Source organism: Schistocerca nitens, chromosome 6 (genome assembly GCF_023898315.1).
Source record: "Schistocerca nitens isolate TAMUIC-IGC-003100 chromosome 6, iqSchNite1.1, whole genome shotgun sequence".
In the NCBI taxonomy this organism is placed as follows: Eukaryota; Metazoa; Arthropoda; class Insecta; order Orthoptera; family Acrididae; genus Schistocerca; species Schistocerca nitens.
Window position 1 is genome coordinate 336,068,500 of NC_064619.1, and position 27,121 is coordinate 336,095,620.

Sequence of the window (27,121 nt, forward strand, 5' to 3'; positions counted from 1 at the left end):
GATGCGATCATCCCCTGAAATATTGGGTAGTTTTATAACACTTCCTCCCCTATCTGTGTGACTATTCCCTCCTCTCATTTCTCTGTCTACCTCATCCTCCCACCTCTATCTATTCATCACCTCCCTCCATGCTCTCTGTCTCTTCATCTTCTCCTCCTCTCATTGCCCATCTCATCTCCCCCTCTCTCTGACCATATCCTCCTCCTCCATCTGCCTGTATCCTCCTTCCCTCCATATGTCCATAGCCCCTTCCCCCCTCTCTCTCTCAATCCGCTCATCCACTCTTTCTTTTCCACCTTCCTATTACCCTTCTATAACTTCCACCTGAGTCCTGCATCTCCTGCTGCTCCCCACTTTCTCTGGTCGTTTCCTCCATCCTGTCTCTCTGTACATCTCCTCCTCCCCTCTCTCTCCTCTCATCCCCTCCTCCTCCACACACTGACCATCTCCTCCTCCCCACTATCTTTGTCCATCTCTTCCTGTCCCCTCCATTTGTCTCTCCATTTCCGCACCCCTCTCTCTGTCCATCTCAATCCTTCCCCCAGCTTCCTCATCCACATGTGAATCCGTGTAAAACAGGTGGATAAAGCAAGTAGACATTAATTCCAACACAATGTGTCTGTCATTCAGGGCAGCCTACACATCAGGGGCTGAAATACCACTGTTTTGCCTACATCAGCTATGAGGCTCTAACTCCCAAATTGCTGATACACGTGAGGTCAATCTGTGTGGTTGGGTGAAGTAGATCCAGGGATTTTGGAGAAGATCCTGGATATACACACACATGCCGATTTATATATATACTACCCTTTTCTCTGCAGCTTCGCCCAGATATAAGTTCGACACATGCTTTTATGCAGGTCATCCTGCATGTTGGAGCTTGGAAAACTGTTTTTGGTCCTGACATGTAAGCTGCCCTGCAAAGCAGGTTGATTCACCAGGACGAGACTGTTCCCACATAACAAGAGTGTGAAGCAGGGCAACCTATAGGCCAGGGATTGAAAAAAAGCACATTGTCCACACCTTCAGTCCTATTGGAGCTAGCAGGTTATAAACACAGTGCTGATACTCGTGATGCCTGCTGTTTCTGTGCTAAATTTGGGTAACTTTGCTCTACAGTTTTGGAGTTTTGGATGACGTGCCAGACATACACACATACAATCTGCTTTATATATATATAAGTGGTAACAAATGTATGGGTTGGAAGAATATGTTATTCCACGAGCAAGAGTGACCAGCCAGTGGCGTTGTGGCGCTGCTCCTTAGTGCCTAGATTGCAGATGTGTTGGTTCTGTGATGTCCAACATTTCTCAATGAAGTCACCAGTTGATCACCTAAATCTCTTCTGGGGGTAAGGTATTTTGGCTACATGGTACAGTTCAGAGGTTAGCACCTAGCATTTGTTCAATGACAATGGATCATTCGCTGTTTTGAGTGCATCACATGTTAGTTCATTATTAGTTGAGGGAAACTCTATGAATTTTGATTAATCCAAGTACAGGTTCCCTGGCCTTGTTAAGAATGTAGCACCTCCTGCAACAGGGAAGTGTGGGGTACAAGGTTATTCTTCCCAGTCAAGCTAAAAATTATTCTGGGTTTTCTGAAATAGCTACAGTGATAATTTATTCTATTTTTGGCTCATTACCTTGAGGTCTGAGACATCCAGTTGAGCAGATGTGGCCAATTTTGAGCATACCCCCAAAATTTTTCATTTGTATCGTCACTCGTACTAAATGTCAGATTCTGTTAGCAAAGCTAGTATTCACAGGGCTCAAAACGAAAGTGCTGCTGTTTTTAGGGTGATGATTTCTCAGCCTCTAAACATGTTCTCAGAAGCCAGTCTCTCCGACTTTACTTTATCGACAGCCTGATGATTTCATGGTGGACAGCATCAGCAAGGGATATCACATATGAACTACATAACTACACAAGAAAATATATGTATATTAGCGCTCCATGCTCGCTCCAGAGTCATTTACAATGTTTAGTGATCTTATAAATTTCGTTGCTCTGTTTTCAGGTCTAATAATCAAGTTCATTTCACGTCAAAGTAAGCCCAGAAATAGTACAGATGCATCTAAGTTTAAAGCAGTGCCCCCCAATTTGGGACTCTCTTGGTGGAAGATTTAGTATGAATGTTTAAAATTTACACAAAACATTTGCTAAAACGAGAAACGAAACCAATGTTCCAGTTTTTTCATGGTCAGCTACAATTGCAGCATTGCTGTAGTATGCCTGGAACTGTATCAATCAACTGAAAATCATTTTTGAGCAAAGAACATTTTGTTGTGGATTAAATGTCGTTTGTAGCTCAGTGCAAATCAAAATACACTTAAAATGTTCTTTTTTGAGAGCCTGTTCCTATGAATAAATTTGTCAGCAATACGACAGACATCACTTGACACGGTATTCTGTGTGAAGGCATTTTCTCTAGTGTGAAAATAAGTTTGTCAATCAGTTTAAGTGTTTGGCTGGTATTGTGATGTTTTGACTGATACTGTGATGATGGTTCATCCCCGAAACGTATAAATACACTCCTGGAAATGGAAAAAAGAACACATTGACACCGGTGTGTCAGACCCACCATACTTGCTCCGGACACTGCGAGAGGGCTGTACAAGCAATGATCACACGCACGGCACAGCGGACACACCAGGAACCGCGGTGTTGGCCGTCGAATGGCGCTAGCTGCGCAGCATTTGTGCACCGCCGCCGTCAGTGTCAGCCAGTTTGCCGTGGCATACGGAGCTCCATCGCAGTCTTTAACACTGGTAGCATGCCGCGACAGCGTGGACGTGAACCGTATGTGCAGTTGACGGACTTTGAGCGAGGGCGTATAGTGGGCATGCGGGAGGCCGGGTGGACGTACCGCCGAATTGCTCAACACGTGGGGCGTGAGGTCTCCACAGTACATCGATGTTGTCGCCAGTGGTCGGCGGAAGGTGCACGTGCCCGTCGACCTGGGACCGGACCGCAGCGACGCACGGATGCACGCCAAGACCGTAGGATCCTACGCAGTGCCGTAGGGGACCGCACCGCCACTTCCCAGCAAATTAGGGACACTGTTGCTCCTGGGGTATCGGCGAGGACCATTCGCAACCGTCTCCATGAAGCTGGGCTACGGTCCCGCACACCGTTAGGCCGTCTTCCGCTCACGCCCCAACATCGTGCAGCCCGCCTCCAGTGGTGTCGCGACAGGCGTGAATGGAGGGACGATGAGAGTCGCTTCTGCCTTGGTGCCAATGATGGTGGTATGCGTGTTTGGCGCCGTGCAGGTGAGCGCCACAATCAGGACTGCATACGACCGAGGCACACAGGGCCAACACCCGGCATCATGGTGTGGGGAGCGATCTCCTACACTGGCCGTACACCACTGGTGATCGTCGAGGGGACACTGAATAGTGCACGGTACATCCAAACCGTCATCGAACCTATCGTTCTACCATTCCTAGACCGGCAAGGGAACTTGCTGTTCCAACAGGACAATGCACGTCCGCATGTATCCCGTGCCACCCAACGTGCTCTAGAAGGTGTAAGTCAACTACCCTGGCCAGCAAGATCTCCGGATCTGTCCCCCATTGAGCATGTTTGGGACTGGATGAAGCGTCGTCTCACGCGGTCTGCACGTCCAGCACGAACGCTGGTCCAACTGAGGCGCCAGGTGGAAATAGCATGGCAAGCCGTTCCACAGGACTACATCCAGCATCTCTACGATCGTCTCCATGGGAGAATAGCAGCCTGCATTGCTGCGAAAGGTGGATATACACTGTACTAGTGCCGACATTGTGCATGCTCTGTTGCCTGTGTCTATGTGCCTGTGGTTCTGTCAGTGTGATCATGTGATGTATCTGACCCCATGAATGTGTCAATAAAGTTTCCCCTTCCTGGGACAATGAATTCACGGTGTTCTTATTTCAATTTCCAGGAGTGTATTAATTGTAGCAAATATACATCTGTGCTATCTAACAATAAGATTTAGCCTAAAGTGCAATAAATAGCTCCCTTCATTCACAGACCAAATTAACAGGTTACAGAATGCTGTAGGGCATTATGAGAGAGTGAACGTACATAGCGATGTTATTTGAACCTGTAACGTCTGCACTGAACCAGCATTTATGCAAAAAGTGTAAATAACATGAGAAAGAAACTACTAGGAGATATCCAAAAGTTCTCGAAATATATCAGTTAAAATTATTACGTCTTCCACAGATTTTATCCTGTACGATCACTTCTCAGAAGTTTTCTGGAAGCAAATACACGATTCCCATCGTTTCTGAAACTTTTCGATTGAAAATATTTCATTGTTACGAAGTCTTCCTCAAACTTCTTAGAACAACGATATAATTCTTTATTCCAGTCACTCTTGATATTCTGAGCTCAGCCGAGGGGAAGATGGATTCTTCCATTGGGGCTTAGTTTCAGGGCCATAGCCAGCTTTCATCACCAGTGACAACATTTGAATGAAATATTAGATCGTCTTGGAACAGTTGTTTTAGCTCTATGCTGGCTTTCACTCGATGTTTCTTCTTGTTGTCAGAAAGCTTTCGTGGCACAATCTTCGCCACAGTCCTTCTCATATTCAATTATTCTGCAGAATACCTTCAAAACTCCCCTAATATATTCGCCAGGTGTTCTAGCGGTCAACGATTCTGAAGAATTAGATTCCTTCAGTAGTGAACATTTTCCCATGTGATATCAACTGATGGGCGACAGGAATGATCATCATCTTCAGCCGGTATCCACTCTTTTTTGAAATGCTTATACCCGTTGTACGTCTGTGCCTGACTTACATTTTTCCCTTCAAGTGCTTACTTGAACATTTAGTGCTTTTTTGCACAATTTTACCAAACTTAAAATAAATCTGCACAGACACTCTGATCTTTCAGGTCAGACATCGCAGTCACAAGTTATCTAACGATTCAACTCGCACCCATTTGCCTCACAAGTTCAGTAAGGATGAATGGGAAGATACCTAAGACAATTTCTTGTAATCGCAACCACCTGCACGCAAAATTCATACGACGGGAATTTTTTGATACCACGTCGTACCTGTTGACGTTATACGCAAGAAGGCGGTAAATTTCACAACACTTGATCTCTATATAATCTAACGTTTTTCTACACAGTTTCCCGTTTAACGTTCGTCACAAAGTTCTGAGATGCTCATTTTCATTTCAGTAAAGATCCTTGTATTATTATCGGAAGCTGTGCCTCGCAATGTACATTACATAATGGGATAAGCTACTGGGAATACTTTAGGGAACTTTCATCGCCACTTTTCCTTTATAGCGTAAGTTCGGTGTCATGAGACGTACTGAAAGATCTCCAGACGCAGGAGTTATTCGTGCAACGAATTCAAAGCTTGCAAATTGCAAGTTAAGTAAACTACTTTCATCAGTCTGATGTACTTTACTTACTACCCAAGTAGTCGCTTTTTGACAAGTCACATCCTGTTCAACGTCTGACCTTGGGATGCATGCATATAAGATAAGCTGCGTGCAGAATTTCCCGCAGTGTCATCCACGCCAGACTCGAAGAGAGCCAGAGGCAAGTACTTCTCTGTGGTATTCTTACCAATTTGTTGCCCTGCGCTTGTCACATGTAGTAAACACATATACACACTACTATACATACCTGCTTAACCCAAAGGATATTTGAAGCATTATCTTGTATTGCCAACTGGCACGGAAGTGGAAAAAAATCTTCTTTCGGCGAATGATCATTACATTGCGTCATAGAATATTACATTTTTAGTTCAATTGCTTGTCTTTAAAAATTTCAATTATTTTGTCAGTGTTAGATACCGAAATCATACGTACTGCAGAAACTTACCAAATAACGAAATACGTAATGTACCCCTTACTACAACTCTTTTATTTATTTATTCACTGGAAAGAAATATATACACAGATTCTGAACTGTTCCAAATTATAGGTTTGAATTTTCTAGTGCTGGATAAGAATTCTGTACGATCATTATTGAATCCCTGCAAGGAGATGCGCACGGACTCGGGCAACAATGATATTATTTGCATGTTTCGTTCCCGCAACGGCGGTCCCAAACAGATGTGTCTCCGCAATGCTTCCACACTCCCTGATTTTACTCAGTGTCTGATAGTGTAGGCTATACACTAACTTTTCATCCAGCTCCTTCTGCCTCGCTTGCTTCTGAGAAAGCTGACACAAAATTTAACTCAAAGTTTCGTGAGTTTCAGTAAGACAGAACCCTGGATCTGTATCTACACTTGTTGATAATGCGTTACTGACAAGGCTACATGTTAAAAACTGCCAAGAATTTGTTTATACAGGAAGAATACACCGAAAGAAATACTACGTCGTTTTAGCTGCTAAGACACATTGTAAGTATTTGTAAAAAAAAAGACAGTATTTGCCAAAGTCGTAGCTCGTCAGGTGGCTAGAGAAATTTATGCCCTTGCCAAAACTGCCTCAGGCAGCCCATACGCAATATGGCGGACACGTATACTTTGTCGATGGCACGTCGGCAAACAGATATCACGGACAACGCAATCACAATTTGTAAAGCAAATTTCATTTTCCGTCGATGTTCTCAGTTACTTTTAACTCAAATCTGCAACTCATTTAACATCCCTAATGATTACCAATTGTCTTCGCGATATCGCTAAATGTGAACAATGGAGATAAAACTAAATTAACGTTTCCAGCCTTGTAAAGATGAGATATGAAGAGTGTGTTGCACCATCGAAATTGCCTGCTCCTCCTGATGACCAACATATGTGTTACTTATTGGTTAATTTCTTGAACATCATTCGAATCATGTCCAAATCTCGTGAGAGATTGTGGCAGCATTAGTGGATTCGAAAAACAGCTTGGTCGATTGCGTGAACTATGGTTCGAACGATGGTTGTTGTGCTAATTAAAGTCCAGAACGAAAACAAGGTAACTTCCAAGCACAAAGCGAACATGTACAGAAACAGCTTTCGTTGAGAAAGAATAGGATATAAATTCTTAATTAAACAAAAGAGGGAGAAAAAGTTTGTACATGAGCAGTGTGCAAAGCCGGTTTCGTTTCGTAAAATCTGAACATGATTTGGTGATTTAGACCAAGTACGAGATATGCACCAAAATGAAACTCACAGAACTGCGAAAGAAAAATTACTTGAAAAAATTAGAACTGCTCATGGGATTCAATGCACTGTTGCCAAGTGAGGTCTAGGAGACTGTGCGTCCTGCGAGTGAGATGAACATTGATCACTTCCTGACTTTTTCGACCTAGTTAAACAAATTCAGGAAACTATACAGAAAAGGAAGCCGCAAAGTTACAAAGTGTACCTCAATTAAATGTGTAGAAGAGACGTCATTAATGGGTAATTCTTTAGAGAAACTCATAGTTAACGTAGAGACAAACCTTCTCGATACCCCCAAAATGAACGTGTATTTAGCCAATCAGTCAGGTTTCATGCAAGAACCGCCTACAAAACGCACTTTATCATTTCGAGCGAAAAAGGCAGAGTCGCTTTGAAGCCGATGAAAGCTGTGGCACATTCGTATACGACAATGCCAGTTATAAGTATCAGTGGATTACTGTTTCCGCAACTTTAAATTTTTCTTCGGCAACCTCAGAGCAAATTATGACCAAAAATTTAAAAATTTACCGTTTAGTTGTAAAAATCTTGTAATCGACGTAGTAAAAGCATGAAAACTGGGAGAGAATAAGCTTCAATATTATATGCGCTACACCTTGTTATCAGTTGCAGAAAATAATTTGCTTTTGATGGACTCTTGGCCTGGACATAATAAAACCTCTGTCTTTAGGAAGATGACGAGAAGATTTTTAATGCAATTTGGATGCCAACCGGAACTAATAGTGTAATCTAAAAAATTTTCTACAGTGTGAAGCCTTTTCCAGAAAAATGTCAGTTTATAAAATTTCCGACAACTCTTTGTCATTTCAGGTTTATCAGCCGATCGGAATTGCTAAACTTGAGACATTTGTGTATTGTCAGTTTGCATCACCACGTTTTATGAATTTGAGGAAATATGCCTGGTACGCACCATAATATGCAGAACAACAGTCATGACGATTTCTTCCTCCATCCCAATTTTGCCTAAATAAAAGTGGTAATTACTGTGAAGTCCATTAATTTTTCGTTTATCACGTGTGCCTGGTGTAAGGAAAATTCTTGTTTCCGACATCCAAGAGACACCTCACATTTGTTGTGACAACTACGACGAATAAACTAGGTTCCTTAAAAATTATCATTAGAACTGTGCTACAAGAACTGTTATCAAACATTTATTGTCTACAAATTCAAGACCCGATTGATGCAAGTTGTTCAAATCATCTGCATCTACATCTACGTGATTACTCAGCTATTCACAATAAAGTGCCTGGCAGAGGGTTCAATGAACCACCTTCAAGCTGTCTCTCTACCATTCCACTCTAGAACGGCGCGGGAAAAACGAGCACTTAAATTTTTCTGTGCGAGCCCTTATTTCTCCTTATGTAGGTGGGTGTCAACAGAATGTTTTCGCATTCGGGGGAGAAAACAGGTGTTTGAAATTTAATGAGAAGATCCCGTCGCAACAAAAAACGCTTTTGTTTTAATGATTGCCACTCCAATTCACGCATCATGTCTGTGGCACTATTTCCCCTATTTCGCGATAGTACAAAACGAGCCACCCTTCTTAGAACTTTTTCGACGTCATCCGTCAGTCCCCCTGATGCGGATCCCACACCGCACAGCAATACTCCAGAATAGGGCGGACAGGCGTGGTGTAAGCAGTCTCTTTAGTAGACTTATTGCACCTTCTAAGTGTTCTGCCAATGAATCGCCGTGTTTGGCTTGCTCTACCCACAACATTATATATGTGATCGTTACAATTTAGGTTATTTGTAACTGTAATCCCTAAGTATTTAGTTGAATTTACAGCTTTCAGATTTGTGTGACTTACCGCGTAATCGAAATTTAGCGGACTTCTTGTAGTACTCATGTGAATAACTTCACATTTTTCATTATTCATGGTCAACTGTCACTTTTCGCACCATACAGATATCTTATCTAAATCATTTAGCGATCTGTTGCCTTTACAAAACAGTAAATGACAGCATCATCTGCAAATAATCTAAGACGGCTACTCAGATTGGCCCTTATGTCGTTAATATAGATCAGAAACAATAGAGGGCCCGTAATACTTCCTTGGGGAACGCCGGATATTAATTTCGTTTTACTCGATGATTTTCCGTCTATTACTACGAACTGTGACCTTTCTGACACGAAATCACGAATCCAGTCGCACAACTGAGGCGATATTCCATAGGCATGCAGTTTAGTGAGAAGACGCTTGTGAGGAACGGTGTCGAAAACCTTCTGGAAATCTAAAAATATGGAATCAATTTGACAGCACCTGTCGATAGCACTCATTACATCATGAGTATAAAGAGCTAGTTGTGTTTCCCAAGAACGATGTTTTCTGAATCCGTGCTGACTATGTGTCAATAAATCGTTTTCTTCGAGTTAATTCATAATGCTCGAACACAGTTTATGTTCCAAAACCCTACTGCACATCGACGTTAGTGATACGGGCCTGTAAATCAGCGGATTACTCCTATTTTTTTGGGTATTAGTGTGACTTGAGCAATTTTCCAGTTTCTAGGTACGGATCTTTCTGTGAGCGAGCGGTTGTATATAATTGATAAATATGGAGCTATTGTATCAGCATATTCTGAAAGGAACCTGACTGGTATACAATCTTGACCGAAGGCCTTGCCTTTATTAAGTGATTTAAGCTGCTTTGCTACACCGAGGATATCAACTTCTATGTTTCTCGTCTTGGCAGTTGTTCTTGAATGAAATTCAGCAATATTTACTTCTCTTCTTCGTTGGAGAAATTTCGGAAAACAGTGTCTAATAACTCTGCTTTAGTGGCACTGTCATCAGTGACTTCACCGTTGTTATCGCGCAGTGAAGGAATTGATTGCGTCTTGTCATTGTTGTGCTTTATGTATGTCCACAATCTCTTTGGGTTTTCTGCCAGTTTCCGAGACAGAAATTATTAAAAGCATCTCGCATTGAAGTACACGCTATATTACGAAATTTGCCAGTCTTGTGGATTTTGCGTTCTTTTAAGTATGGCATGCTTTTTTCGTTTCTTCTGCAACAGCGATCTGACCCGTTTTGTGTACCATGGGGGATCAGTACCATCACTTATTAATTTATGTGGTATATATCTCTCAAGTGCCGTTGATACTATCTCTTTGAAAACATTCCACAACTTTTCTACACTTATATGGTCAGATCGGAAGGAGTGAAGACTGTCTCTTAAAAAGGCGTTTAGAGCATTTTTATCAGCTTTTTTAAATAGATGTACTTTGCGTCCTTTTTGATGCTTGTAGATGTTACGGTATTCAGCCTAGCAGCAATTGCCTCGTGGTCGTTAATCCCTGTATTCGTCCCTCGTGATACTTCCTATTTGTCCAGGATTATTTGTGCTAAGAGGTCGAGTATGCTTTCGCAACCATTTACGCTTCGAGTGGGCTCATGAACTAATTGTTCAAAATAGTTTTCTGAGAAAGCATTCAGTACAATTTCGGATGACGTTTTATGGTTGCCGCTGGCTTTAAACGTATAATTTTTCCAGCATATCGAGGAATGACTGAAGTCACCACCGACTATAATTTTATGAGTGGGGCACCTATTTTAAATGAGACTCAAGTTTTCTGTGAACTGTTCAACAACTATATCTTCTGAGTCGGGCGGTCGGTAAAACGACCCAATTAATAGTTAAATCCGATTGTCAAGTATAACCTCTACCCATACTATTTCGCAGGTACTGTCTACTTCAATTTCACTACAAGGCAAACTACTTCTGACAGCAATAAATACTCCACCACCAATTGTATTTAATCAATCCTATCTAAACACTGTTAGCTCGTCCGAAAAAATTTCGGCTGAACTTATTTCCGGCTTTAGACAGCTTTCTGTACCTATAACTATTTGAGCTTCAGAGCTTTCTATTACGGCTTGGAGCTCCTTTCCCATCACTGCTACGACAATTTACAACTACAATACCAACCGTTTCTACAAATACCTTACTGTGTTTTACCTGCCCCTTTTTAGAAGAACGCCCTTTCTGTGGTTTCCTGAGACCATCTAACCTAAAAAAACCGCCCAGTCCCTTCCACAAAATCCCCCGCTACCCGTATAGCGGCTTCCTGTGTGCAATGGACTCCTCATCTATTAAGCAGAACCTGGAAAGCCACCACCCGATAGCGCAAGTCAAGGAATCTACAGCCTACACGGTCACAGAATCGTCTGAGCCTCTGATTCAGGCCCTCCCCTCGGTTCAGCACCAAAGAACCACAGTAGGTTCTGTCGACGATGCTACAGATGGTGAGTTCAGCCTCAATCTGGGAAGCAAGACTGGCAGTCTTTACCATTTCCTCTAGCCGCCCGAAACCAGAGAGAATCTCCTCCGATCCAAAGCGACACACGTCATTGGTACCGACATGGACTACCGCCTGCAATTGACTGCGCCCTGTACTCTTCGTGGCATCCGCAAGCACCCTTACCACATCCAGAATGACTCCCCCTGGTATGCTGACGGAGTGCACACTGGCTTCCTTCCCCTTTGTAGCCATGTTCCTAAGGGGCCCCATTATGTGCCTAGCACTGGAGCTCCCAACAACCAGAAAACCCACCCTCTGTGAATTCTCAGACCTTTTGGGCCGAGACGCTTCCTCTGTAACAGGACGGACGACTGCATCCAGCTTGGAGACTACATGAGCCACACATAACGCCCGAAACCTGTTTGTCAAACGAACCGGCGAGGTCCTACGATTGGCCCCTCCGAAAGTCTTTCACTGCCTGCCAAACTTCGGAATGATCTCCCACTCGACCACAGGTGAGGCATCAACATCAGTGCAGGCAGTACCTGGGGCAGCCACATAAATGGACCGATCGGCGGATACGTGGGACGTGCTCGATGTCCCTCGCATCCCCGTGTCCGAAGCCCACACAGATTCCCCTTGGAAGCCAACACAGCCTGGAGCTGTGAGCGAAGGATCAACAGGTCAGTTCGCACCTGTACATGGCAATCACAGTTCCTATCCATTACTGAAGGCGCTCCTGTTTGAAGCTCGTAAAAATATGTAATAAACTGACAGTGTACTCGCCTTATCAGCAGCAGGAACTCGCAGTGCTCTCTCACTGACGGTCTAACCGACACTGAGCTGTCCTAACCGAAACAAACAAAAGTCTGTACGATACGTGGGTCGATACAAGGGTCGATAACAACGGCGGCACTCTACGCTATACTTTATTAAAATAAAAGGTTGTGCCTAGTAAGTACTCAAACACGCAAGAAACCATCAATGATTTGAGGCAATTTTGCTGCAAGTAAGTGCTTAAAATTCGTGTGTGAGCGCTTTGGACTTCGCGTTACGCGGCGCTACGTTCTGCTGGCACAGCTGCACCTGTTTACTCGCCGATTTTCGCAATCTGCAGGAAGCGATTTACAAACCACTGCTATAAGCGGTCCTTCGTGTGGCAAATATGAATAACTTTATACCATTCATTTTAAACATTTGCAGTGCACCATAGCAGCTAAAATTTTGACTGTTTATTTCTTTCGATGTATTTTTCTTATGTGTAGGTTTCGACATGTCGGATTGGACCATTCCCTTCTCAGCATATTATGCAATTTCATGTGGCTAGATACGCCTACTTCGAGAACTACGATAAGAGGCGATCTGAATGTTTCCGTTCAAAGGCTGTAGAGTCCAGAATCGACGTGCTGTCAGGAGAAATAGTCTCAAGCATTGTGGGAGGCATCCCATCGACGCGTCAGATCGTGAAACACCGTGTTCTGCTGTGTGAAGAAGTCCGTATCTGCCTGCTACACATCCCTCTCCGACAGGAATCGTCGACCCCTGAGGGCTTTCTTTAAGGGACCGAAGTTGTGATATTCGCACGGTAGAGATGAGGACTGTAGGACGGGTGCTCGAGTGTCTTCCGTTTGAGGCTTCTCGCCCAGATCGACTGGCGCCTTGTGCCGAATCGCGACCTGCACGGGACATGCTGCCGCACACGCATTCTTTATTCTCCGATGGTTGTGTGCCAGTGTTTGCCCTTCGGCAGCGAAGACAACAGTAACAGCACGTTAGTCCTGTACGGACGCATTTCAAGTTTTCGGATTCACTACATGCAGATCAGAAAGACGCGAATGCCACAGTTAACTCTTGTTTATACGAGGTGTGACGATAAAGTAATGAGACTGATTTTCTTTACAAGATGTGGCAACCCTGCAGGCTTGCATGACCCAGTATCTTTGACCTTGGTCTATAATCTGCTTCTAGTCCAAGCGGCACATCGATGCAACTGCTCAGTCGTGAGTTGTGCTGTAATAAGTTAACACGTGTTTGTGTCTCTCGTCACGGAAATAGAACCACATAATATTGCGCAACGGTATACCATTTCTTTTTGCGTTAAATTGGGTGAAAACGCAACGACAACTTACGGTAAGCTTCAAAAGGCTTTTAGAGAGGAGGTTATGTCAAGAGCTCACGTTTTTCGTTGGTATAAAATGTTTAATGAAGGCAGAACGAATGTTGAAGATGAAGACCGCAGTGGACGACCATCAACCTCACGGACAGATGTCAACTTGGCCAGGGTGCGTGAACTAGTACGATCTGATCGAAGATTATCCATGAAAATGATTGCAGGAGAACTGAAAATCAATCGAGAAACGGTTCGTCTAATAATAACTGAAGATCTTGGTATGAGAAATGCGCCATCCCATACTGCTCTGTCAGTACAGCAATTTTTAACCTCAAAACAAATTTCAGTAGTACCACAGCCACCTTATTCACCAGATATCGCTCTGTGCGACTTTTTTCTATTTCCAAGAGTCAAAACGGCCGTCAGGGGACACCTTTTTCAAACAACACAAGATGTCCAAAAACCTGTGACAAGGGTCTTGGTGGACATTGCAGAAAATGAGTTCCATAAATGTTACCATCAATGGCAGAAGCGCTGGAAAAAGTGTTTGCAATCAGAAGGGTACTACTATGAAAGAGACAACACTAAACTTGACTAAAACGGGAAGCAACATTTTTTTCACATCAGTTTCATTACTTTATTGTCGCACCTCGTATTTTGTTGCTTGCATACCCGAATCGAAGTCACGCTACATTGCACGTACGCTACAGCAGTGCCCTCAAAGAGAAACTCTTTCATCGCCCCTTACACAAATATAAACATCTCACTCGAGGGCAGTCAGAAAATTCTATTATCTTCTAGAAAAAAATTAAGCTGTCACCATGAAACTTGGTGTCCTATGAGACACATTTTTCTCAACGATGGATGACTTGGTGGGGACCATGGTTTAAGAGTTTTTTTTCCTGCACTGGAAACGTATAATGGCGTTGATTGCATCGCAATATTCCCATTACATCCCGAGATATTGAGACGCGAAGTTGACGCTTGAAACACCCGACATGCGCTGCTTTCACCTCTAAAATCACCTCGTCGTCATTCTGTGACTCACTGGTTCCCTATGCAAGAAAAGAATAAATAGTCACTGTCTTATATAAGGAGACCACAGAAGGGCGGAGGGATGGGGGGGGGGGGGGGGTAGTGGCGACAGAATTAGATAGGCGAAAGAAGCGGTGTGACTGTCATGTGCCGAATGAGCTGGGACGATGTCGTGACACAGAAACATCTCTGTGGACAGCTTCTCGATACGCTCTTCCGTGACTTCGTCAGGAGATTTCGGTAGTGTGGCCAAGAGATGGTTTGCTCCTTACAAGCATAGTCTGTTAGGACTACACTATGGCACTCACAGATGATTTCAACATCATCTTGCGCGATCATGGATGGGTCTTCGCATATTTCCACTGCTTGCTTTGCTCCTCTATTTCAGACTCACAGTGATATCCCCGGCAACCATTCATGGCCATCAGACAGCTAAAGAAGTCATCTGGATTGGCCTGACAAAGCGGCAACATCTCTTCTGAGGTCTCGTTTCGGTGTGCTTTTTGAATGTGTGGGAGCAGCCATGGACTCCAGAGCGCAGCGACTTTAATCGTGTTTACAATGTCGTGAAGTATACTGAAAAGTGACTCATGGCTGATTTTCACTTTTCCGCTAGCTGTCGTCTCGATTCTAATACGAGTACAATGGTCTTCCATCTCCAGGTTCTCTACTCCTTGCGATACCCGGTTCTTTACAGAGAGATGGGTTAGTAATTTAGTTGGTTACATATTCCACAGATTATTTGAAAGCTTCTTTTATTATGTTACAAGACCAGTATGAGCTGTAGTAATGAACACTTTCGAACATGTGTGGACAGTACTAAATCTTGACCTTAAAAGACTTCTTTTCCACAGGGGTGCCACAACGAAAATTGAATTAACTCAAATGATTGTTTTGATTAACTTGTTGCAAGTTCGGCAGCTGAGAGAGAGGAAGATTCAGCTTTGGGTTATAAAACATTAGAAAAACTCCTTGGCTTTTGAAATAAACAATTTTTACAGCCTTCAGTTGCAAGGTAATTTTTACTCGTTTACCTAGGTTTCGATTCCATTAATGGAATCTTCTTCAGAACAAAAAATTAAATTATTTTGAGAGCCAAACACTGGTCATGTCACAGATTAAAAATTAAAACAATCTGTGACATGGCCAGTGTTTGGCTCTCAAAATAATTTAATTTTTTGTTCTGAAGAAGATTCCATTACTGGAATCGAAACCTAGGTAAACGAGTAAAAATTACCTTGCAACTGAAGGCTGTAAAAATTGTTTATTTCTATACATATACAGTTGCTGACGTGCTGCAATATGTTAAAGATTTGTCCTTGGCTTTTTCCTACATTGCACCAATGGCCTAATATCTCTGCTGGCAACTCTCAGTATATCGATAGGTGCTTCACTTCAATATTCAATGACCTTCTAAAATTCAGCAATTAAGTTCTGTCCTCAAATCAACGACAAACTAAAAAAAAAATCATACACGTGTTTTATCACATTCCAACATGTCACTATTCTTGATTGAGAAACACATCAACTTCCACAGCTATCGACGTGTATTTTCACATCAGAAGGCATTGGAAATGGCGTGTGACTAGGGCCTCCCGTCGGGTAGACCGTTCACCTGATGCAAGTCTTTCGAGTTGACGCGACTTGCGTGTCGATGGGTATGAAATTATGATGATAAGGACAACACAACACCCGGTCCCTGAGCGGAGAAAATCCCCGACCCAGCCGGGAATCTAATCCGGGCCGTTAGGTATGACATTCCGCCACGCTGACCACTCAGCCACCAGGGGCGGATATCAGAAGGCATTAACCAACAGCTATATTCTTAGTGTCAGTTTTAACCAAGAGCTGATCCTAGACATGGAATTTTCCCATTTCCAGCATAACTCTCCATTATTATTAGATATTTCAAGATCTTCTCTCGAACGACGGCCTTCGCGCGGAGGACAACAGCGGCCACCTCACGGTCATTGACGGCGGCGTCGAAGATGCTGCCGACAGCAAGTTGTGGCGCCTTTTCTGGATGTGAAACAGAGTACAAACAGAACATTGAACATACACTTCCAACACCTTTCAGTTAAAACAACAATATTTAACGGTAATGCAGTTCAGCATAGGTCATCATATTGCCATAATATTGACTCACCGGCCAACTGACCGGTAGGATGTGGTGTAACTGTCTGGGCCTTCTTGTCACACCACGTCTAGCGCAGTGCTAGAGTACTGCAGTGTGGGGATTTCAGTGTGTTCCAAGGCTGCATATGTACCTGCAAACAGACAAAAAATCAATAGCGCGGTGGAAACTGAAGGTTTATGACTACCCCTCGTACGTTATCAAGAAATATGACCAATTCTACTACCTGTCGTATTTGAGCGCTAAAATAAGTTCATTAACAGATGATGAAGATAGACTGGAAGTAGATCGCTTTTCAATAAACTGAAAAACTTGAAATTGCGAAATTCTATTTTAATGACGACTCTAATTTTGTGTAAAAGGTATTTAGTCTCGAAGAGCCCAACACAATCCAGTCCTCCATGGTCAAACAGAAACTCGGCGATCTGTTTGTATCACGTAACTGTTTTGTTGACAACTACAGTCTGATTCAAGAACGGCAGTGGTTCGCGCTGGTCGAGGCACGGACGGAGATTGCACAGTCGCCGGTTCCAAGCGACAGCTGCGTAAGCGCACACACATGCTTTGCGCTCGAAGAAAGCGTGTATCCTGCAAATTACGCTTGCTTATGTAGAATTTTTCGCTTACCACTACCATCGGCAATGACAACTCGCAACAAGTGGAATAAAAATTTATTAAGTAATTCGCTACGATTACGTTTAACGTTCGCATTGGCTACGACATTCACAGCAGAGCCACAAAGTAACATCATGTGGAAAGAAAAGCAGAGAGCGCGTCTCCTGGTTAGCATGAAGTCAAGCGTCGCGCTCGAGGCCATATTGGAACCGAGGAAGCTCGAAACAACAACAGCTTACTTCTGCGGCTCGAAAGGACGTTCTTACGGTACGGAAGTAATCTAGTCAGCTAAATGAAAACTATTATGGAAGGAAACGCTAATGAAACAAGTTGTGATAAATCTGTAAATCAAAATATGTCATATACTCTTAAGATTTTAAATTAATTACTATTCAAATGTGCAAACTATGAAGTTCCACTGTTTTTAGCTTCAGATAACAATGAATCTACTTTGTTTTGTAAATGTCAGTTTTATCTTGCAGCAATTACAATTTAGTTCTTAAGTTTTCCTTTCTGGAACTTTGAGTCGATGAATCAACTTCACTTCAAACAGAAACAGCAATTATGGGACATACTGCAGGAGATTCATTTTTTATATTCAAGCTGGAACAATATGCTCTCTAGGTATTTGTCTAGAAGTACCATCTCCTCATTTTCAAAAATCTTTGTACATTACCAAGAAACACCCCAAAAATGTGGTTTTTGGGTACCAAAACAGAGTATCGGATTCCAAGACGGTTATGCACAGAAAATGGCTGACATTTTTACGATAAATTCCTAAGACCCCAAACTGAACAACCTTGAAAATTTTCTTGATTTACTTACCTTTTTCAGAGACACAAATGTTTCAAGCTACTGCACTCGTACATTAAATACGCACCTAAAATACGATGTCAGGACAAAAAGTAGAGGCGAACCTCGGAGAAATATGCTGTGAAGTGTCTCCATTATCATCAGAAAGGTTCTGGAAACCCCACGGTATAGAGGGTAGTACTGAAGCAAATGCAAAATTACACTTAACATCCGGTCTGAGCTGTGAAATTAGTTTGGCTTTATTTCGGTTTCACATAAGTAAACTATCAACATCTTACTGACCCATAAACTTCTTTTCATTCGGGTAATATGCCCTGCTGTAGCAGCGAAAAGAAGGAAACCAGCGGAAAAACGCTTCTGTAGGGACACAAAAAAAGGCAAATATTCTCTTGTTTAAAAGACTGGCTGGAAAGCGGGGTACCAGCTGCCTCATTCTACCTTCTCCAGCACCTTTAAAAATGTTCTCAAAAAGTATGGCATGCGACCATATCCGAGCATTTTGATATTGAGAGAGAAGGAGATAGTGTCAGAGGGAAAGGGACAGAAAAGCAATAACAACTGAAAGATAGTATACAATGGTTGTGATACAGAAGAACGAAAGAGACAACGCCAATATGAGAGAAAGGGAGGGACACGGCGGCAGTGGAACATGGTTGACGTGACAGAACTGTGCTAGGAATAGAATAAAGGAGACAGTGCCAGTGGGAGAGAAATAAAGAGAAGGAGAAAATGAAAGTGAATTGGAGTCAGTGATAATAAGATAGAGAGTCTATGACGATGATGACGAAGATGAGATAAATAGTAACAGTGAGAGAAGACAGAAGCAGTGAGAAGGAATAAATGAGGTAGCAGCAGCAAGAGAGAGAGCCAGAGTGAGACAGAGACAGTGCGAGGAGATTGCAGTAGTAGGACAGAACGAAGGAAACTGCGACTGTGAGACAGGACACAGTGACAGGTAGAGAGACACAGGGAGACAATGACAGTGGCTTGGACTGAATGAGTGAGTGAGACTGGGCAACTGAGAGTGGATGGCTATGAGAGACTTATAGCGATGGACTAGTGGGTGTGAGCGAGCTATAATTAGGGGAGCTATTGCGAGTGAGAGGTGATCTGCATGTTAAAAAAAGAGTGAATATTTTCGCATATCAAAATTTTTGAGAATATTTTTAAAGGTGCTGAGGAATGTGGTAGTCAACTATTCAGTCGGTTTTTTTTTTAAACGGGAGCGTATTCACCTTTTTTGCGCTCCTATAGGAGCACTTTTTCGCTGGTTGAAGTATGATGCAAATGCACATTAAAGATTATTGAACTGCTCTTCTACTTAGCATGTCATTTTACCCTTCATGTTGTCCAGTACTATGGTCAACACCCAGTACTCCAATACACGTGGAATCTTGGAAGTATGAATCAACAAACTCATTCTTTCTTCTCTAATAAAGAAGCAAGAATTGCTTGTAGACTTTCTAAATCATACTATAGTCTACCAAACATTGTAATTACTCTAGATAAGCTTTAATATAAGAAAATTATATGCAGTTAAAAATAGGGATTTATTTTTGACGATATTAACAATGATGATATCCCTTCCAGCTGTACGAACACTAACAACAAAGAATCATATAGAGGAAAGCAAAACAATACATTAAGCCTTTAATAATGGAGAGTTGATCCTGATGTATAAACGTATTACATGCTACATTTTATGAGTTACAGCAAACAATATCTGCATAATTTTAGATATCCAGCAATATACTGTTTATGCCTTTTTTTAAAAATCAGAATCGGTGAGCAGGTTAAGTTTCACTTTATTTCCAAATACAGGAACATTTTTATTTGCTGTCGAATGGCGTTGTGAAAGCAGCAAGCCAATGTGACTAAATCCTAACTGGATAAATGGTGATGTTTTATTTACTCTACTCTAAGAAATCAGCAACAATGTAAACTGCAACAGACAGTAGAGGGATTCTTTCTATGGCTAACCACTGATAGTATGGACTTGCACAATGAATTTGACTACGATAAATATGAAATTAAATATTATGACGCAAAAAGACTCTGAACATATTTGTGATCATACCCTTCATTTGTTTTTTCAGGAACTAAGATGGCTGTTATCTTCGATTTCTGGATGACTGAAATGTTAGCTCTACTGTCCACAATTTTTGTGATTATCTACGTCACATTCAAAATTAATTATACCTATTGGAAGAAGAAGGGACTGCCCTATTTAGAGCCATCCTTCCCACTAGGGAATGCCTGGGATACGACACTCATGAGAAAAAGTCCAGGCGAGGATATGCGAGACGTGTATTTTGAAGGCAAAGGAAAGAGTGTAGTGGGTATTTACACAATAAACAGTCCAATTCTCATCTTTCGAGACCCAGATCTAATAAAGACGATCATGGTGAAGGACTTCAACTATTTCCCTGACCGGGGCATCTACATAGACGAAGAGACAGATCACCTATCAGCACACTTATTCTTCCTCGGCGGCACCAAATGGAAGTCTCTGAGACAGAAGCTGACGCCCACGTTCACGTCGGGCAAGATGCGCGCCATGTTCGGCATCGTCCAGGACTGCGCGCGCGTTCTGTCTGACGTCACACCGGCGGGCAAGGTCGTGGAAGTGCGCGAACTGATTGCCCGCTACTCTACCGACGTCATCGCCTCTTGTGCCTTTGGGATCAATGTCGACAGTCAGCACAACCCTGAGGCGGAATTCCGGCAATGGGGTCGGCGCTTCTTTAAGCCATCTCTCCGTACCTACATGACCCAGGCGCTGGGATTTTTCAACCCCAAGCTGCGCAAACTGATACCTGTAGCCTTCACGCCTAAGGACATCACAGAGTACTTCACACGAGTCGTCAAGGACACAGTAAAACACAGAGAGGAGACTGGTGTTATCAGAAAGGATTTCATGCAGCTGCTGATACAACTGAAAAATAAAGGATATGTTGATGACAGCTTCTCAATCAGTGTGGAGAAGAGTGATGAAGGTAAGATTTTTTCAGTTTTTGCATATTTTGACATCCTTGACTGTCCCCCAAACCATTAGAAATATCGCTATTCTGATTTCATTGTGAAAAACAGTTACACAGTTACAACTCCTGTCATAAACTACATACGTGCCATCGCCTAAATTTAAATTTGGGAGGACAGACATTTTATAAACAGGATGAACTGCATAAATATTTCACCTCAGATACCATATGATTCAATCGGTTCCGCCATTGTGGCACAAACTTAATCTGTTTTTAAAAATAGTTTTGTATTATGTTTGTCCACGAATTGTTTAAATTTTGTTGTGTATGTTTTAAGAGTCACATTTTGTGTTACTCAAATACTAACAGGGATCATTCTCAGATGTGAGAGACAACCTGTGTAACAGAGTATCTGACTGTGTGGTGTTGCAGACCAGCCCGTCGATAACTGGGAGTGTGGATTTCATACAGATCTGACAACTCAGTGTATCACAAGTTAGCACTCTACTTGAAGTTGGAACAAGAGATGAAGTTAATTAAATAAAGTCACCCAAGTGCAGAAAATGTTTCCCCTTTTGCTTAAAAAGGGCTGGTATAATTATGATTTCTCCACTTTATTCATGGTTCTAGTTATCTGAGTAATATTGGATTACCGCCCGCCCGGTTGGCCGTGCGGTCTAGCGCATGGCATCCGGGCGAAAAAGGAGCGCCTGGTCCTCGGCACGAATCCGCCCGGAGGATTTGTGTCGAGGTTCGGTGAACCGGCCAGTATGTGGATGGTTTTTAGGCGGTTTTCCATCTGCCTCGGCGAATGCGGGCTGGTTCCCCTTATTCCGCCTCAGTTGCACTATGTCAGCGATTGCTGCCCAAACAAGTTCTCCACGTACGGGTACACCACTATTACTCTACCAAGCAAACATAGGTGCTACACTCGTATGGTGTGAGACGTTCCCTGGAGGGTCCAGCGGGGGTCGAACTGCACAATAACCCTGGGTTCGGTGTGGGGCGGCGGAGGGGTGAAATAGACTGCGGTAGTCGTCGTGGGGTTGTGGACCACTGCGGCTGCGGCGGGGACGGAGCTCTCCGTCGTTTCTAGGTCCCCGGTTAACATACAATACAATATCGGATTCAACCTTTCAGTCCCTAGATGGTGACAGTAGTGGGTACGTAGTACATAAATGTATCTAAAATGAAATTTTCACTCTACAGCGGAGTGTGCGCTGATATGAAACTTCCTGACAGATTAAAACTATGTGCCGGACCGAGACTCGAATTCGGGACCTTTGCCTTTCGCGGGCAAGTCCTCTGCCGGCATAAAACTTTAGATGATTACGTTATGAAGAGTAGATATAATTGATGAAAATTATAAACCCAGATAGTGATTTCCTTAGACCTGGTAGTGCTCTATAACCCGGTTCCACAGGTTAATCCGTATTACTCGGCTTTCCTGGTGAAATAGTTACATGAATATATATAAATCCCACAGAAAATTTTTCGGGACTATTAGTTATGTGATACCAAAAGCGGAAATTGAGACCATCGCAGATGAATACAAACTGCCTGCCAAAAGCAAAAATCACCAGGAAGACATAGTTGAATGTCAGTGTAACTTCGTATACGTACACACTTTCGGTGGGTATGTAAATGATTAGAGTTGCAGTTCTCTGTGAGAGGCAGAACGGCCACCCGAGTGTGTTCGTATCTGGTGCTGCTACCAGGCCTCTTACCGTATATAAGGATCATGAACTGCATCAGATGTTGAGTAACCACTGTTAAGGAGAAGCATATGACACGCACCCGTATGAGACAGCGGTATCAGCACCTGACAGAGTTTGAAACGAGCCTCATTTTGGTTCTCCAGTTGGCCAACTGAGCAAAACGTGCAATACCCAGATTTGTGGTGCCTTCGGATGTGACAGTGGCCCGATGTTGGACTGCCTAGAAACTTGAGGGCAGATATACTGGTCGTCAAGGTTATGGTCGATTAAATTTGACCACAACAAAGCGGGATCGCTACATTGTGCACCAAGCACATTTTAACCCCTTAACCTGGCATCATTTAACCATATACAAAGCTGCATGCCCTAGGGAAAAATTACGACTGCAGTTACCCCTTGCTTTCAGCCGTTCTCAGTACCATCACAGCATGGCCGTTTTGGTTAATGTTACAAGTCCAAATCAGTGAATCATCCAGACTGTTGCCCATGCAACTACTGACAGGGCTGCAGCCCCTCTTCAATAACCACACGTTTGTCTGGCCTCTCAATAGATACCCCTCCGTTGTGGTTGCACCTACGATACGGCTATCTGTATCGCTGAGCCACGCAAGCCACCCCACCAACGGCAAGGTACATGGTTTATAGGGAGGGATGGAAGGGCGAGGGCGTTTGCTATTTGGGAGAAAAATAACTGATGATGGTCGAAGCAGAGAGGATATAAAATGTAGACTGGCTACGGCAAGGAAAGCAGTTCCGAAGAAGAGAAATTTGTTAACATCGAGTGTATAATTAAGTGTCATGAAGTCTTTTCCGATAGCATTTGTATGGAGTGTAACCCTGTATGGAAGTGAAACATGGACGATAAATAGTTTAGACAAGGAGAGAATAGAAGCTTTCAAAACTTGGTGCTACAGAAGAATGATGAAGATTAGATGGGTAGATCACGTAACTATTGAGGAGATACTGAATAGGATTGAGGAGAAGAGGAGTTTGTGGCACAACTTGACTTGAAGAAGGGATCGGTTGGTAGGACATATTCTGAGGGATCAAGGGATCACCAGTTTTGTACTGGAAGGCAGCGCGGGGGGGGGGGGGGGTAAAAATCGTAGAGGGAGACCAAGAGATGAATCCACTAAGCAGATTCAGAAGGTTTTAGGGTGCAGTAGTTATTCGGAGACGAAGGGGCGTGCCCAGGATAGAGTAGCATGGAGAGCTGCATCAAACCAGCCTCTGCACTAAAGACCACAACAACAACACATGGCATCCGAGAACAGCTGTCTCCTGCACCACTGGTCGGAGACTACCAACAGCAGGACTAGGTAATTACCACCCCCTTCGTAGGCTGCTGTTAACGCCACAGTGCAGGCTTCTACGTTTCGAGTGCTACCGTGTCCGAGAAGCGTGGACTGATAAAGAATTGCAATTCTGCACAGCTCGGGATGACCGTCGTCGGCGAGTATGGGGCGACCTTGGAGAGATCGAGTTGTTCCGGTGTTTTGGTGAGCCACATCAGTGTTACTCCTGACGCTGTGGTGTGAGGAACCATCGGGTATGACTTCAAGCCACGTCTGACAGTCACTGAGAGAACACTGATGGAACAATGGTACGTTACAGACATCCTGTATCATCACGTCTTACCTCTCATGAGATAGTAGTCTGGTGCCATTTTTTGACAAGGCAGTACTAATACACACGTGGCACGTGACTACAATGAAGTAGACAGGATCGTTGGCTGTCGTCAACTTAAATAAATAGAGTGACAACGAGCAACAATACTATTTTCAGTGCGGGTGCACACCGTGCGCGATCTGTTATGGGAATCAGGGACTGCGAGTGTGGGTTGATGGGCCGTCGTCACTCTGTCAGTAGTGAGTGACAGGCTGGGAATCTGGGTCGGGAGCGAAGCGTGCACGGATGGCCGAGGCGATCAAGGCGGTCGCTAGCGAAAAGCGGGAAATCCGGGTTCGAGTTCCGGTTTGGCACAGATTTTCTGCTATTACCATTGATACATTTCATTACTGCGAAATAATTTGGGTAAAGGTGAAGGTGGATCGAACATGATAATCGTCTACTTTTATGGATCCCACGTCTCAGGACCAATGGTAGAAGAATATCTGGGCGAGGACTTGGAGATATTCTGTAATTTTGCTAATCATGTGTCGGGTGGTTATAAATATACTTTCCCTATTTAACACGTTATAACACGGAAAATAATTACCGTACGAGTATCAGACTTGGTAGGAGTAATATCAATGACATGGGGAGGAGAAATAATGCAGAATCAATTCAATTGAAACACTTATTATGTGCTGCTACGGTACATCATACCGGTGTGCACCCGCACTGAAAATAGTATTGTTGTCACTCTATTTATTTAAGTTGACGACAGCCAACGATCCTGTCTACTTCATTGTAGTCACGTGCCACGTGTGTATTAGTACTGCCGTGTCAAAAAATGGCACCAGAATACTATCTCATGAGAGGTAAGACGTGATGATACAGTAATGGTACCGGTACCATTACTGTTACCGCATTTCACCGATAGATATGTACCTACAGATTGGAAAATTGCGCAGGTCGCACCAGTGTTTGAGAAGGGTAGTAAGAGTAATCCATTGAACTACAGACCTATATCATTGACGTCGGTTTGCAGTAGGGTTTTGGAGCATATACTGTATTCAAACATTATGAATCACCTCGAAGTTGTGAGACTGGATTCGTGATTTCCTGTCAGGAAGGTCGCAGTTCGTAGTAATAAACGGCAAATCATCGAGTAAAACTGAAGTGATATCAGGTGTTCCCCAGGGAAGCGTCCTGGGACCTCTGCTGTTCCTGATCTATATAAATGACTTGGGTGACAATCTGAGCAGTTCTCTTAGGTTGTTCGCAGATGATGCTGTAATTTACCGTCTAGTAAGGTCATCCGAAGACCAGTATCAGTTGCAAAGCGATTTAGAAAAGATTGCTGTATGGTGTGGCAGGTGGCAGTTGACACTAAATAACGAAAAGTGTGAGGTGATCCACATGAGTTCCAAAAGAAATCCGTTGGAATTCGATTACTCGATAAATAGTACAATTCTCAAGGCTGTCAATTCAACTAACCTGGGTGTTAAAATTACGAACAACTTCAGTTGGAAAGACCACATAGATAATATTGTGGGGAAGGCGAGCCAAAGGTTGCGTTTCATTGGCAGGACACTTAGAAGATGCAACAAGTCCACTAAAGAGACAGTTTACACTACACTCGTTCGTCCTCTGTTAGAATATTGCTGCGCGGTGTGGGATCATTACCAGGTGGGATTGATGGAGGACATAGAAAGGGTGCAAAAAAGGGTAGCTCGTTTTGTATTATCACGTAATAGGGGAGAGAGTGTTGCAGATATGATACGCGAGTTGGGATGGAAGTCATTAAAGCAAAGACGTTTTTCGTCGCGGCGAGATCTATTTATGAAATTTCAGTCACCAACTTTCTCTTCCGAATGCGAAAATATTTTGTTGAGCCCAAACTAAATAGGTAGGAATGGAGAAATCAGAGCTCGAACAGAAAGGTTTAGGTGTTCGTTTTTCCCGCGCGCTGTTCGGGAGTGGAATGGTAGAGAGATGGTATGATTGTGGTTCGATGAACCCTCTGCCAAGCACTTAAATGTGAATTGCAGAGTAATCAGGTAGATGAAGATGTAGATGCAGAAAAGGGACTCAATATGGCACTCTTCAGTGTCCAGAAGAGTCTGAAAGAGCAGGACTAAATTCTGCACAGCAGAACGAAGCATGTCCGTAGCTACAGTATAATAATGTGGCGGCGATCGACGGAGAGATAGCCAGTTCGAATCGGCATTTGGAATTAATTTTCAGCGCAGTATTTGGCTGGTAAAGAGAAGGAAAATATTTATAAGTACTTCTACATTTAGATCGACATCAGTACACCACAAACACCTGATTGCGTGTGGCAGGGGGTATTTTCTGTACCACTGTCACTTTCCCTTTTCCTGTTCCAGTCGAGAATGTTTCACGGAAAGAACGATTATTGGTAAGCCTCTGCGTGGTCTTCAATCTCTCTAATTTTACTTCCACGGTCTTTCCGCGAGAAAAACGTCGAAGGAAGCAATATTTTGATTAATCCTTCTAGGAACGTATGTTCTTAACATTAGACTGCGCCATTATGCAGAACGGCTCTTATGTAACGTCTGCCACTAAGTTGACTGAACATCTCCGCAACGATTTCGCCATTGCTAAAAGAAAGTATAACGAAACGCGGCTGCTCTTATCTATTACCTCTGTCAATAGTATCTGATACAGGTTCCAACTGATGAGCAATATTCATGTATTTGTCAAACGAGATTTTGTTTTC

The 27,121-nt window shown here is 43.2% G+C and overlaps 1 protein-coding gene across 2 annotated transcripts in view; it reads left to right on the forward strand.

The window, feature by feature from the left end:
• Positions 1 to 27,121, forward strand: part of LOC126262317 (cytochrome P450 6k1-like) — a 68,990-nt gene that overhangs the window by 14,510 nt on the left and 27,359 nt on the right. For both annotated transcript variants that reach the window (XM_049958869.1, XM_049958870.1), the window contains exon 2: positions 20,171 to 21,070. In XM_049958869.1, the coding sequence (XP_049814826.1) occupies positions 20,179 to 21,070 (892 nt within the window). In that variant the 5' untranslated portion in view covers positions 20,171 to 20,178. The remainder of the gene's footprint in view (positions 1 to 20,170; positions 21,071 to 27,121) is intronic.